Source organism: Salmo salar, chromosome ssa17, assembly GCF_905237065.1.
Source record: "Salmo salar chromosome ssa17, Ssal_v3.1, whole genome shotgun sequence".
NCBI lineage: Eukaryota > Metazoa > Chordata > Actinopteri > Salmoniformes > Salmonidae > Salmo > Salmo salar.
This window is the reverse complement of record NC_059458.1, coordinates 56,276,419-56,290,699: the sequence shown is the minus strand read 5'-3', so window position 1 is coordinate 56,290,699 and position 14,281 is coordinate 56,276,419. Positions and strand designations below refer to the sequence as shown.

The window sequence follows — 14,281 nt, the reverse complement described above, 5'->3', positions numbered from 1 at the left end:
CAGTATGCATCTCTAGGTGTGAGTGTACCTGCAGCACCAGATGTTCGTGCCCACACTGCGTGTTCCACTGGCTCCAGGAGAAGGCGAAGGCAGAGGAGAGCAGGGCCATCTGTTCATACACAGTGTGTTCTAGCAGAGGGTCCTGGAGAAAAGGTTAATGTTATGACAAGCTTTTCAACTCAACACCATTTAAGCCTAACCAGATTTTCAGTTCAACATATTTTTTTAGAGGGTCCTACAAGGGAGAAAGATACCGCATCAGACGTTGCTATACCCCATCCTATCAATCCCGATCTACTGTAGTTTTCACAACTTTCAAAAAAGAAACATCCCTTTTTCAGGACCCTGTCTTTCAAAGAATTTATAAAAACCCAAATAACTACAGATCTTCATTGTAAAGGGTTTAAACAGTGTTTCCCATGATTGTTCAATGAACCATAAACAATTAATGAACATGCACCTGTGGAACGGTTGTTAAGACACTAACAGCTTACAGACGGTAGGCAATTAAGGTCACAGTTATGAAAACTTAGGACACTAAAGAGGCCTTTCTACGTACTCTGAAAAACACCAAAAGAAAGATGCACAGGGTCCCTGCTCATCTGCGTGAATGTGCCTTAGGCATGCTGCAAGGAGGCATGAGGACTGCAGATGTGGCCAGGGCAAAAAATGGCAATGTGTGATGCCTAAGACAGCGCTACAGGGAGACAGCATGGACATCTGATCGTCCTCGCAGTGGCAGACCACGTGTAACAACACCTGCACAGGATCGGTACATCCGAACATCACACCTGCAGGACAGGTACAGGATGGCAACAACCACTGCCCGAGTTACACCAGGAACGCACAATCCCTCCATCAGTGCTCAGACTGTCTGCAATAGGCTGAGAGAGGCTGGACTGAGGACTTGTAGGCCTGTTGTAAGGCAGGTCCTCACCAGACATCACCAGCAACAACGTCGCCTATGGGCACAAACCCACCGTCGCTGGACCAGACAAGACTGGCAAAAAGTGCTCTTCACTGACGAGTCGCGGTATTGTCTCGCCAGGGATGATGGTCGCATTTGCGTTTATCATCGTGGGAATGAGCGTTACACCGAGGCCTGTACTCTGGAGCGGGATCGATTTGGAGGTGGAGGGTCCGTCATGGTCTGGGGTCGGTGTGTCACAGCATCATCGGACTGAGCTTGTTGTCATTGCAGGTAATCTCAACGCTGTGCGTTACAGGGAAGACATCCTCCTCCCTCATGTGGTACCCTTCCTGCAGGCTCATCCTGACATGACCCTCCAGCATGACAATGCCACCAGCCATACTGCTCGTTCTGTGTGTCATTTCCTGCAAGACAGGAATGTCAGTGTTCTGCCATGGCCAGCGAAGCTCCCGGATCTCAATCCCATTGAGCACGTCTGGGACCTGTTGGATCAGAGGGGGAGGGCTAAGGCCAATCCCCCCCAGAAATGTCTGGGATCTTGCAGGTGCCTTAGTGGAAGAGTGGGGTAACATCTCACAGCAATAACTGGAAAATCTGGTGCAGTCCATGAGGAGATGCACTGCAGTACTTAATGCAGCTGGTGGCCACAGCTGTTAATTTTTTATTTTGACCCACCTTTTGTTCAGGGACACATTCCATTTATGTTAGTTACATGTCTGTGGAACTTGTTTTGTTTGTCTCAGTTGTTGAATCTTATGTTCATACAAATATGTTCATACAAATATTTACACGTTAAGTTTGCTGAATCTTATGTTCATACAAATATTTACACGTTAAGTTTGACAGTGAGAGGACGTTTTTTTTTTTTTTTGCTGAGTTTAGGTTTTTGTTGCAAAAAGCTATACAGGTTCAACAGTGTTACAAGCAACATGAATTGTGTGCCCACATTGCTTTGTGTAACATGCATCATCTAATCCACAGTATGCTGATGGCACTCACCTTTGCGTTTACGCTGACATATTTGTCAGAGTATTGGTTGACGAAGATGTTGACCCCGGCGCTGACCATGGCTTTCTGCAGTTGAGAAGGACTCATCCACTGGCCCAGGATGTGGTTCAGTCCTCTCTCCTGGTCTGACTGGAGCATACACTTGCTGCCCTGTCAGTCAGTGAGATGAGTCAGGATGCATTATGTCATGGATTTGGGTAATGCCTCAATACAATAAGCCTCGTTTCCTTCATTACCACTGAAAACATTGGCTAGATTTCCACAATACTGTTTCTCCAGATATGAATCACTGAGGAATGTTCACAAATAGAGGGAGCCATTTTAGACTGTTGAGATGCACCCAACAGTGTCTATGGAGGAGATGGAGCATGACAGATTGTGAGTTCTTGCCTTGATGGTGATGCTAACTTCAGTGAGGGCTGCGGTGATGGTGAGCAGGGCAGAGTCCTGGCCCAGTGGTCTGAGCTCCCAGCTCTGGAACGGCATGTTGGCATACGAGTCCTGTAGAAGCGTGAAGGCGTAGAATGAGTCCATCTTGAACGAGATCTTCCGCTCTGCCTGGTCGTACGACGTCTCACTGATGCAGTCGGTCTTCCAGTGCTGACCTATTGATTGACAGATCATTTAAGATGTGTTGACTAGACATCATGGCTCTCAATGTAGGAAAGGGAATCATGTCAACTCCACACATTTCTATCTGAAAGTTCTGTACTTTTTGGGTAGAGTGCCCCTCAGAAGGTAGGAACTACATTCAGATTCTGGCATATGTTAAATACATGCAACAGTATCACTATCAGTCCCATATGGAGCCCGTCCAGTTCTCCAGGTGTCTCTCACCTTCAGGGTCCCAGCGGGCCACCTGGGGGTCCTCCAGGAACAGGACAGAGTCAGGCAGGGTGACTGTGACCCCTACAGGGGGACAGGTCAGGACCCCACTGTCCTCCAGCTTCATGGAGGCAGAGCCCTGGATCTGAGTCTGCTCTGTGGGGTAGGGGAACGGCTGCAGCCCTGTGTCCAACAGCTGGGGGTTGGGGCAAGAGACACTAATATTAAGTCAGAGAAATAAAGGTGGTTCTGTTACTTTCCTCAAGGTTATCTAGTCCCCTTGATTAATGCATCATATCTAACAACCGCAGAGGAGTGGTACTTTATCAAGGAGTTAACACATTCAGTGACAGTCCATGGAGTACATTACACTGAGTTGTAGGAAGGGAAACTGCTGTCAGAAAGGGCATTTTCTGATCTATACTGAACATAAATATATATAAATGTATAAATATAAACCCAACATGCAACAATTTCAACGAGTTCCATGAGCAGTTCAAAGGAAATCAGTCAATTGAAATAAATTAGGCCCTAATCTAAGGATTTCACATGAATGGGCAGGGGTGGCATAGGCCCACCCACTGGGGAGCCAGGCCCAGCCAGTCAGAATGAGTTTTTCCCCACAAAAGGGCTTTATTACAGACAACAATACTCTTCAGTTTCATCAGCTGTCCGGGTGGCTGGTCTGACGATCCCGCAGGTGAAAAAGCCGGATGTAAAGGTCCTGGGCTGGAGTGTTTACACGTGGTCTGCGGTTGTGAGGCCGGTTGGAAGTACTGCCAAATTCTCTAAAACAACATTGGAGGCGGCTTATGGTAGAGAAATTAACATTCAATTATCTGCCAACAGCTCTGGTGGACATTCCTGCAGGCAATGCCAATTGCACGCTCCCTCAAAACTTGACATCTGTGGCGTTGTGTGACAAAACTTTACATGTTGCGTTTATATTTCTGTTCAGCATAGGTGCTTGGTGGTTCTGGTTCACCTCTCTCATCTCCCATCCATTGAGTTGTTGGGACTGTGGCGGCAGACGGAAGACATCGCAGTAGAAGACTCCTCCTAGGGGCGTGTACTGCTGCAGGTCAACCACCTGACCCTCATAGCTGTTAATCACTGGCTCCATCGGGGTAGGGGCGGAGTCTCCCTCACCTGGACAGGACACACGTACAGGTGAACAATATGGAATGAAAGGGGCAGGTTAATTCTCAAGCAGTGTTTATAAGTAACATGGCTAGGGTTGCAAAATTCTGGAAACTTTCCAAAAATTCTATTTTTTTCCAGAAATCTGGTTTGAAGGACTCCTGGATTTCCTACTTATTCCTTCCTGATTCCAGGAATGTTGCAACCCTTAACATGACATTAAAAAGAATCCAAACAGAACAATGAAATATATAAAGGGACTGTTATTTGACCACTCCTCTGAGCCAGTTGTAGTCTCTCACCTGAGTCATCTCCCTCTAACATTGTATCTATCTGACTCCCATTCTCCTCCAGCTTCTGTTTCGCATCCTCCAGCTGCTTCTGACCACTCCTCCTCTCCTCCTTCATAGATATCACACTCACCGCACTCTGACACACATACACATGGATGTGCACACAGACGTTAGCCTATGTCACTTCTTTTTTATTATTCATTCATCCTTTTGTTTCCAGCTTACCTTCCTGCCTTCAGACCCTCTGACAGACTGCACCTCTTCATCTGCATTTCCCTGCTGTGTGCTCCCTCTCCTGTCACCATCTCCCTCCGTCTCCCCACACTCCCCCACGGGGGTCGCTCCCTCCAGAAGGGGTTCCTCCCTGGCCCCCAGGCCCAGGGACATCCTGCTGGGGTTCTGGCTTTTCAGGTTGGCCAGGTGAGACAAGTGGTCGTAGTTGGTGTGGAGGATTCTCACAGCAACGTCACTGATTGCCAGCTGTTTGGGCAGCTCAAAGCCCAGTCCCACCTCCTCGAACTGGAACCCTTTAAACCTGGAGAGCCACAGAGAGAGAAACACTGTCACAAATTGAAAATACTAAATTGTTATGTTTTTTTCTTTACCCAGCACATCCATAAGAATGGTTTTGAGTAGAAACAGACTGTTAGCAAGGAGACTAGATAGAAAGTCTTTGTGTGAAGTGAATAGAACGAAAGTCAGACATGCGTCTGTGACGTGCCTTGGGTTCTTGTTAAGGTTGGCCCACAGACACAGTGTGATGATGTCATCCTGGACCACTGTCTGCATGTTCCCCGTCTCAATGTCTGAGTGAGCGTTGGCTGACTGTGGCCAGGGAGAAACACACAGACATCAGCAAAACATGTTCATCTTACATTACAAAACTTAAATACAGTCGTTTCCTGAACAAACTGGCAGACATGTTTTCTGCATGTCTTAAACATCATCAGTACCCCTACCTTGAGTATCTCCTCAGTGCTGTGGTCAAGTTTGGATTGGATGAGAGTCTGGATGGAGAGCAGGGTCTCCTTGTACCTCAAGGCATCAGCTGGTTCAGGCTGGTCCCTCAGCATACCCTCCAGCTCCTCTAGCAGCTGCAGGCGGAGATGAAGTGCAGCCATGTTTATATTGATCATTCATTTGGTAGAATCCTTATACAGATCAATACCTGTCTCAAATAGAAGTTCTCTTGACAGAGTCACGTTAAGTAGGAACAAGTGTTTTCAAATGCAAAACTGAATTGAGTGTTCTTATCGGACACATTCAGAACCGGTAGAATCCCCCTCTCCTGGTTCATGTCTCCATAATGTTACCCTGGTGTTTAATAGTAAACCTACCCGTAGAGCCAGTGCACACTCCTTTAGAACCGGTTTTATCTGGACCTCTGGGTCCTCCCACCACAGGTTGATGAAGGTGTTGATCTCCTGCTGGACTGACGGGTCTGGACTCCCGTCACAACGCATGTACCTGTCCCACTAGGGAGAAAACAAGCAGTGTTTAACTATGTCAAATGGGGCTCATTTGATTTATTTATCTACATCTACCAAGGCCATTACGGTAGTCTCTTGGACACGGTGTCTGGTAAAACCATAACATGAAGGCTAGGACTAGCATAGCTAATATCTTAGTAACTACACAAAAGTCAGGCCAGAGTTAGCTTTAGAACAATCACACACCTTGGCTTTCGCTCTGGAGTCAGTCTCCCACTTGGTGACTGCAGTCTGGTTCTCTTCCAATAGATGACGCAGTTCGTTCAGCTCATCCTCTCTGCGATCTTTGTCCTGTCACAGAAAGCAAGCAATGATCACTCTTTTTCATTAGAACATTATGGACAGGTTTAACTTCAAGAGCCCTCTCTGTACACAAACACACCAATAACCATGAATGATAAAGGTCAGTGATGGTAATACCTTTAGCTCCAGTCTCTGATTCTCCTCCTGCTCCTTTCTCTCTCTCTCCAGCCTCTCTTGCTCCTCTTTCTCAGCCAGGAGCCGAGCCTCCTCTACACAGCAGAGGGGGAAAGGAGTCATGGGTCAAACATACACTCATGGGGCTACTTCAATAGCATGTACTGTATCTGATGTATTACTGATGTATCACTGTGCATACTATTGAAGCATCTATAATACAAAATGGCAGTTCAATAACACAGATCAAATACACACACAGACATACAACAATTAGCATATGACAGAGGTTTTGTTATGGATTGAATGATAATGAGAAATGACCAGTACCCTCTTCCTTTTCTCTTCTCTCATCCTCCTCTTTCTGAAGTTGCTCCTTTTCAGCCTTACTGAGCTTGCCTCCTTTCTTTTGGGCAGACTTGAACCAAATCAACAATTCAACTTAATGAACAAATGCAATCAATTGTGATCATAGACACATTTGCAAACTACTGAATTCTTGCAAGTTGTGGACATTACAAAGGTGAGTATGAAGGTAAAGAACATAGCTATCTGAAGAACTTAGACTGTGAGATGCTGGGGGGAAACTGAGAACATATATTCAATTTAGCTAGCTATATCTACTAGGTCTAGCTTGTTATATCTCTCGTGAATCAATATTATGCTGTTCATAACAGTAGTTAACAGTTACCTTTGCATCCTTGGATGGCTAACAAGGAGAGAACATACATAATAGAAAGTTAGGGGATAGAGTATTGAGTTGTAGTAAGATAAGGCAAAAAGAGAAAAACACAGACTTGCAGCAGCATCATAATTGCAGTAGCACTTGCAGGAAAGAGAAAGACGATTTGCTTTCTAGCTAGCTAACGTTAGCTAGATTACTTAGCTAACTCTGGTTTAGCTAGCTAATTTACGTTAGCTATGTAGCCAGTTTGTTGCCAGAGCAAGTACTTATGCAACTAGCCGAATCTGGCTACTTAATATCTTAACATATCTTTTTTATTTAACTGCTCACCATTTTCTCTTGGTGGGATATCTATCAGCTTTCAACTCTTTTCGCGTCCAAGTTACCATGGAAACTGTAACGGACGCACAGTAGGTCAATATTTTGGTTTGCGACATGTACAACGATTTATGGCGTTGTTTATGAACTCAGTGTTACATTTTGATTGAATAACTTAATACCCTTTTTTTCAAAAAATGTTTTTGTCATACAATCAAAATAAAACGTCAATAAAAACCTAATTAAGTCATTCAATCAAAATCTTGACACACAGGTCCATGTAAGCACGTGTTCGAGAGGATCAAACCCATAATGTACTGTATATTTCTGTGTTTTCATGACATCTGGGAAATACGAGGTAAAATCATGACATCAGTGATCTTCAGGTCGCAAAGTCTGCGCTCTAGAAAGAGGCCTGGGTTGCCGACATGGAATTCCGAGTGGGATTACCGTTCAAACGATTTTTCGAAGTTGGAGCTCGTTTTTTCCTAGTTCTCAGTTGGTTTTAATGCACTGAAGTCGGAAATATGATTTTTCCGAGTTCCCAGTTTTGAATGGGGATTACATCGGGTGCATATTGTCTCACGTCAGATCAGATGGCGTCACGGAGGAGTGATGCTCCTCGTGCTTTCTGACGTAAGACATTGGCTGTATTCAAGAGGATCAAAACCGTATTATGGGTAAACTGTGACTGACTGGACTAACCTACAAATAATAATGAGTTATTATTTATGATGAAAGGTGATTTGTAGATGAGTCAGTCGGCATTCACCTGCAGTCGTTTTGATGCTCTCGAACACGGTCAATGACATAGGTCATAGGGTCTCCACCCACTCTGCCCGTTCTACAAAGACAAATATGATTATTCATGTTCTGAATCGTTCAGTGGGCTCCTTCTCTAACATTTTATTGACACTATATCCCAAAACTCGGATTTCGTTTCCAAATACATCTGATAATAAGCACTGCTTTATCAAGCAGATATTTTGCATCCTGTAGCACAAACTCAAAACAGTTCTGGGACACTGTAAAGTCCATGGAGAATAAGAGCACCTCCTCCCAGCTGCCCACTGCACTGAGGCTAGGAAACACTGTCACCACCGATAAATCCACTATAATTGAGAATTTCAATAAGCATTTTTCTACGGCTGGCCATGCTTTCCACCTGGCTACCCCTACCCCGATCAACAGCCCTCCACCCCCCACAGCAACTCGCCCAAGCCACCCCCACTACTCCTACACCCAAATCCAGACAGCTGATGTTCTGAAATAATGGCAAAATCTGGATCCCTACAAATCAGCTGGGCTAGACAATCTGAACCCTCTCTTGCTAAAATTATCCGCCGGAATTGTTGCAACCCCTATTACTAGCCTGTTCAAGCTCTCTTTCGTATCGTCTGAGATTCCCATAGATTGGAAAGCTACTGCGGTCATCCCCCTCTTCAAAGGGGGAAACACTCTAGACCCAAACTGCTACAGACCTATATCTATCCTACCCTGCCTTTCTAAGGTCTTCGAAAGCCCTCTTGACGTTAACCTACGATAGGGGGCGCCACAGCGCATTTTGAAAAAAATTCGTGCCCATTTTCAACGGCCTACTAATCAGACTCAGAAGCTAGGATATGCATATAATTAATACCTGTGGATAGAAAACACCCTAAAGTTTCTAAAACTGTTTGAATGGTGTCTGAGTATAACAGAACTCATATGGCAGTCAAAACCCCGAGACCGATTGAACCAGGAAGTGGAATTCTGAATTGTGGACTCAACTTCACGTCGTTGGCTATTATTCACACCGTGAGATATCGTTCATTGAGCACTTCCTATTGCTTCCACAAGATGTCGCCAGTCTTTACAAAGTGTTTTGAGCCTTCTACTGTCGAAACTCAGTGAATGAGACGCGTTGGAAATTGGTCACAGGGGGAGGGCCATCACCATTATGACGCCGGCGGCCCTGTCTACCCCCACCTTTGGAAACGTTTTGAAACACAATGAAATCATCCCCCTCGAATCTTATTGGCTCTCTTGTTGAAACAGGCCCTGAAGATTTATGTTATACAACGTTTGACATGTTTGAACGAACCTAAATGGGAAAAATATGTTGTATTTCAAAACGGCTGTGGCGCGCACTGCAGAGTAGTTGGATACACCATTCAAACGCGCTAACAACAGCAAGCTAATGGAACATAAAGGATGGACTTTTTCGACCGAAAATACATCTGTTGTGGACCTGGGAATCCTGGAAGTGCTTTCTGATGAAGACAACTAAAGGTAAGGGATTATTGACAATATTATGCAACATTAGATGTGATATGCGATTGTTCCAAGATGGCGCCGAGCTGTATTTACTAGCTCATTTTCTGAGTATCGCATCCCCTTTTATCGCTAAGTGTGATTACCCAGTAAAGTTATTTTTAAATCTGGTATGACAGGTGCTTTCAAGAGATATTCATCTATAAATCTTAGAATGACAATATTACATTTTAAACATGTTTTCGAATAGTAATTCAGTAAATTGTAGCTCTGTTTCCCCGGATTGCATTTGACGGGAAAATAGTTAGTCAACGTCAGACGCCGATGTAAAATGCTGTTTTCATATATTAAATATGAACTTTATTGAACAAAAGAATGCATGCATTGTGTAACATGATGTCCTAGGTGTGTCATCTGATGAAGTTTGTAAAAGGTTAGTGCTGCATTTAGCTGTTTTTTGGTTATTTGTGATGCATGTGGTTGGTCAGAAAATGGCTATGTTGCTGCTTTTACGATGGACTCCTCTAACATAATCTAATGATTTGCTTTTCCTGTAAACCCTTTTTGAAATCGGACGACGTGGGTCGATTCAGGAGAGGTGTATCTATAAAACGATATGAGACAGTCCTATATTTGAAAAAAAAATATATAAAATGTCGTTATGCTAATGTCGCTAGGAGTTTTCCCTGGATTTTTATCCCGCTGACGGGACGAGACGCTGAAGAGGTTTTAACAAACAGATTACCGTCCCACCGTACCTTCTCCGCTATGCAATCTGGTTTCAGAGCTGGTCATGGGTGCACCTCAGCCATGCTCAAGGTCCTAAAGGATATCATAACCGCCATCGATAAGAGACATTATTGTGCAGCCGTATTCATCAACCTGGCCAAGGCTTTCGACTCTGTCAAACTCAACAGCCTTGGCTTCTCAAATGATTGCCTCGCCTGGTTCACCAACTACTTCTCTGATAGAGTTCAGTGTGTCAAATCGGAGGGTCTGTTGTCCGGACCTCTGGCAGTCTCTATGGGGGTGCCACAGGGTTCAATTCTCGGGCTGACTCTCTTCTCTGTATACATCAATGATGTCGCTCTTGCTGCTGGTGATTCTCTGATCCACCTCTACGCAGACGACACCATTCTGTATACCTCTGGCCCTTCTTTGGACACTGTGTTAACTAACCTCCAGACGAGCTTCAATGCCATACAACTCTCCTTCTGTGGCCTCCAACTGTTCTTAAATGCAAGTAAAACTAAATGCATGCTCTTCAATCGATAGCTGCCCGCACCTGCCCGCCCATCCAGCATCACTACTCTGGACGGTTCTGACTTAGAATATGTGGACAACTACAAATACCTAGGTGTCTGGTTAGACTGTAAACTCTGCTTCCAGACTCCCATTAAGCATCTCCAATCCAAAGTCAAATCTAGAATCTGCTTCCTATTTCGCAACAAAGCCTCCTTCACTCATGCTGCCCAACATACCCTCGTCAAACTGACTATTCTACCGATTCTCGACTTCGGCGATGTCATTTACAAAATAACCTCCAACACTCTACTCAACAAATTGAATGCAGTCTACCACAGTGCCATCCGTTTTGTCACCAAAGCCCCATATACTACCCACCACTGCGACCTGTACACTCTCGTTGGCTGGCCCTTGCTTCATACTCGTCGCCAAACCCACTGGCTCCAGGTCATCTACAAGTCTCTGCTAGGTAAAGCCCCGCCTTATCTCAGCTCACTGATCACCATAGCAGCACCCACCCTTAGCACGCGCTCCAGCAGGTATAGCTCACTGGTCACCCCCAAAGCCAATTCTTCCTTTGGCCGCCTTTCTTTCCAGTTCTCTGCTGCCAATAACTGGAACAAACTGCAAAAATCACTGAAGCTGGAGACTCAAATCTCCCACTCTAACTTTAAGCACCAGCTGTCAGAGCAGCTCACAGATCACTGCACCTGTACATAGCCCCTCTGTAAATAGCCCATCCAACTACCTCATCCCCATACTGTATTTATTTATTTATCTTGCTCCTTTGCACCCCAGTATCTCTACTTGCACATTCATCTTCTGCACATCTACCATTCCAGTGTTTAATTGCTATATAGTAATTACTTCGCCACCATGGCCTATTTATTGCCTTACCTCTCTTATCCTACCTCATTTGCACATGCTGTATATAGTCTTTTTCTACTGTATTATTGACTGTTTGTTTATTCCATGTGTAACTCTGTATTGTTGTATGTGCCGAACTGCTTTGCTTTATCTTGGCCAGGTCGCAGTTGCAAATGAGAACTTGTTCTCAACTAGCCTACCTGGTTAAATAAAGGTGAAATAAATAAATACAAAATAAATAAAATGGGGATAAAAATTGTCCGACTTCTGCCTGCATGTCGACTACATGAACTTTACAAAAATCATGTGATCGTGACGTTTTGACTGCAGTCCACTGCAAGATTTCGGCAGTTGTTCTTCACCAACTTCATCCTGCAGCCATTGCCTGCATTTTGTGGGAGGCTACTGTATATTGTTAACAAATTATTAGTTGTTGACTCATGCAAAAGTAACCAAAGAAAATAATTGAAACAGGAACCACTTTTTCCATGATTAATGTATACAAGTGGACAAATTCATGTGATGTTTGAGGCCCTCACACGAATTGATTGTTCAATGTAGAGTACACACATGATTTCAGTTTGTTGGTGTATGATATGGGGTTTGAAGCAATGTTTATTTCGACATTATAAAGAAAAACGTATAAACAATGGCAACACTGCCATATTAATCTGAGCGTTGCTGTTGGAAAACCGGGTCAGTGTCTGACGTTCGGCTGTCGCAGAGGCACCTCCCCCGACTTCACTCCGCGACTTTCCTCTACAGTCGGTTGCTTTAGCCTTACCACTCAAACGCGCCCAATGATAAATACAATGAGTAGTTATTTATGATGCAAGGTTCTTTGTAGATCAGTCATGCCGCGTTCATGTACCAGTTGAAACTATACAACTTTAACATGTCCGACTTGCTAACTGGTTGTAGTAATACGCGTGCCGCATTCAACGTATCAGCAAGTAGGAAATGTCCGAGTTTCCTAGTTCCGACTTGCATGTGAACTAGTCGGCAGTCGCTTGCACGGTCTGCTGCCTGCAACGTCTACTAGTCAGAACATGTCACTCCTATGCGACCCTCGTCCCTCAACCAGCTGTAATCTGGTCATGGCTAGATAGAATCCGACTTTTGTCAAATTAACGTAAAAAGTTCATTTTTAAATGTTTTATATTAGCTAACCCTGAACCATTTTTCTAACCTTATCCTAACCTGCTGCGTAAATTATCCTAACCTGCTATGAAAAGTCAAATCTGATGTTAATTTGACAAAAGTAGGATCCCTTCTAGCCGTGACCCTGGAATCGACGCGCTGTTTGACGTAATGCTCCCATGTAGCCAGTTTTTAGCAAGGTAGATAGCGTTCAGCACTGCACTTCGAGGATTTGTCGATAAGGGAGCCTAGCTATAATGTAATGAAAACTAAATTATATCGTGTGAATAAATCGATTAATAATAAAGAGAATTAATGTTTTTATAACCGAGGGTGTTTAGCCAATTACGTTACTATTAGCTAGCTAATAATTCGCTTTACCAGAGTTTTGCTACCTAGCCGCAGACTTTGTACTGTTACCTAACCTACCTGCTAAGTGAACAAAGGTAAAATGCACTATGCATGACACACGGATAGCTAAATATTATAAGGCTCACAGGATACGTGATGTGAGAACAATTCGACATAAGCATATTTCTTTCTGAGCTGTTTTACATCAGCTGCTGAATAGTAATTCACCTGTTGAATCTTTTGTCCTTTTCTTCCATCCCAGTAGTGAAGGCTGATACAGTCTCGGGCAGTGACATGGCCAACCCTCTGAGGAGAGAGGTTAGACAGCTGTACAAGAATGTAAGTTCAACACTGACTGACTGCTGTCAATGCACCCACGCTTTGTTGTTGTTACCCACACTTACTTTCAATATGAGATTCGCTTCCACTCATGCAATCTTTTACTGTCTGTCCCAAACAATCCCCAAAGCACTGGGATTGTCACTAGTAACCTGCCTCCTTCCACTGACAGCTACTGTATCTGGGACGGGAATACCCCCAAGGAGCAGAGTACTTCAGGGAGCGTCTGAACAGTGCCTTTATGAAGAACAAAGATGTCACAGACCCCAAGGAGATCAGAAAGCTTGTCGATTGTGGAGAGGTTGTGATTAAGGAACTGGGGACCCTGTACTATCTGAGGGAATATAGCGCCATGAAAAAGCGTTTCTACGAAGAAGAATTGTTAGGCCTGCTGAATATAGGCAGACCGACAGACTGATAGCCTAGATGTTTGGCAGCTGAATATTCAGTATGCGGGTTGTTCCATGAATAGAGAACATTTTGGGTAGTGTAACTTGGTCCCCCCAAAATATTGATCTCACCTAATTATAACATTCTGTCATAAAGAGCACATGTTCAACTTTTTAAAAACATATTTTCCATGTGAAGGTTAAATAAAACTAATGATTAGTAACAGGGTTGACTTAACAGGTTTGAGGTTTTCATCTTAAATTTGCCATAAATCCCCTTTCGACAGGGGCGATGGTAACTTGTTGCTTGCAACAGGAAGGGAGATTCGAATGCAAGTTTCACAAAATTAAATGTTTAAAAAATATATTTCTAGCCTATCTATGGGTAACAGGGTTGGCATGTTATGCTTGATGTGATCTGATTGAATGAAATGAGAAGTCCTTCCTTTTGTCTTCTCTTACATATTCTTTCTGAAGTTGCTCCTTTTCAGCCTTCATGAGCTTGCCTCCTTTCTATTTGGCAGACTTGAACCAAATCAACAATTCTACTTGATGAACATAAATGTGATCATAAACAAATTTGCAAGCTA

The 14,281-nt window shown here is 44.0% G+C and overlaps 2 protein-coding genes across 9 annotated transcripts in view; one reads left to right on the top strand and one right to left on the bottom strand.

The window, feature by feature from the left end:
* dnai7 (dynein axonemal intermediate chain 7) overlaps nucleotides 1–13,445 on the bottom strand; it is a 14,312-nt gene extending 867 nt beyond the window's left edge. Inside the window, exons 1-16 of one of the 5 annotated variants that reach the window (XM_014153052.2) lie at nucleotides 7,558–7,783; nucleotides 7,120–7,183; nucleotides 6,796–6,813; nucleotides 6,435–6,522; nucleotides 6,108–6,199; nucleotides 5,874–5,978; nucleotides 5,535–5,672; nucleotides 5,157–5,291; nucleotides 4,919–5,022; nucleotides 4,423–4,732; nucleotides 4,207–4,333; nucleotides 3,750–3,913; nucleotides 2,777–2,960; nucleotides 2,330–2,544; nucleotides 1,931–2,089; nucleotides 29–142 (exon numbers count right to left, since the gene is read on the bottom strand). In XM_014153052.2, coding sequence (XP_014008527.1) covers nucleotides 29–142; nucleotides 1,931–2,089; nucleotides 2,330–2,544; nucleotides 2,777–2,960; nucleotides 3,750–3,913; nucleotides 4,207–4,333; nucleotides 4,423–4,732; nucleotides 4,919–5,022; nucleotides 5,157–5,291; nucleotides 5,535–5,672; nucleotides 5,874–5,978; nucleotides 6,108–6,199; nucleotides 6,435–6,522; nucleotides 6,796–6,813; nucleotides 7,120–7,122 — 1,956 coding nt within the window. In that variant the 5' untranslated portion in view covers nucleotides 7,123–7,183; nucleotides 7,558–7,783. The other 4 variants (XM_045699751.1, XM_014153053.2, XM_045699752.1 and 1 more) reach the window with 4 other exon arrangements.
* Nucleotides 12,745–14,281, top strand: LOC106576137 (electron transfer flavoprotein regulatory factor 1-like). 4 transcript variants are annotated; one of them, XM_014153043.2, is made up of 3 exons: nucleotides 12,745–13,058; nucleotides 13,226–13,302; nucleotides 13,475–14,281. In XM_014153043.2, exons 2-3 carry the CDS (start codon nucleotides 13,258–13,260, stop codon nucleotides 13,718–13,720), a joined length of 291 nt encoding a protein of 96 aa, XP_014008518.1. In that variant the 5' UTR covers nucleotides 12,745–13,058; nucleotides 13,226–13,257; the 3' UTR covers nucleotides 13,721–14,281. The 4 variants fall into 4 exon arrangements, with proteins under 4 accessions (XP_014008518.1, XP_014008519.1, XP_045555712.1 ...); XM_014153044.2 differs by having other exon boundaries at nucleotides 12,747–12,871; XM_045699756.1 differs by having other exon boundaries at nucleotides 12,786–13,058; nucleotides 13,229–13,302.

Bases quoted from the DNA above. Each gene is read 5' to 3' on its own strand.
- LOC106576137 (XM_014153043.2), top strand. From the start codon at position 13,258: ATGGCCAACCCTCTGAGGAGAGAGGTTAGACAGCTGTACAAGAAT. The intron at 13,303-13,474 runs GTAAGTTCAACA...TTCCACTGACAG, and splicing joins TTAGACAGCTGTACAAGAAT to CTACTGTATCTGGGACGGGA.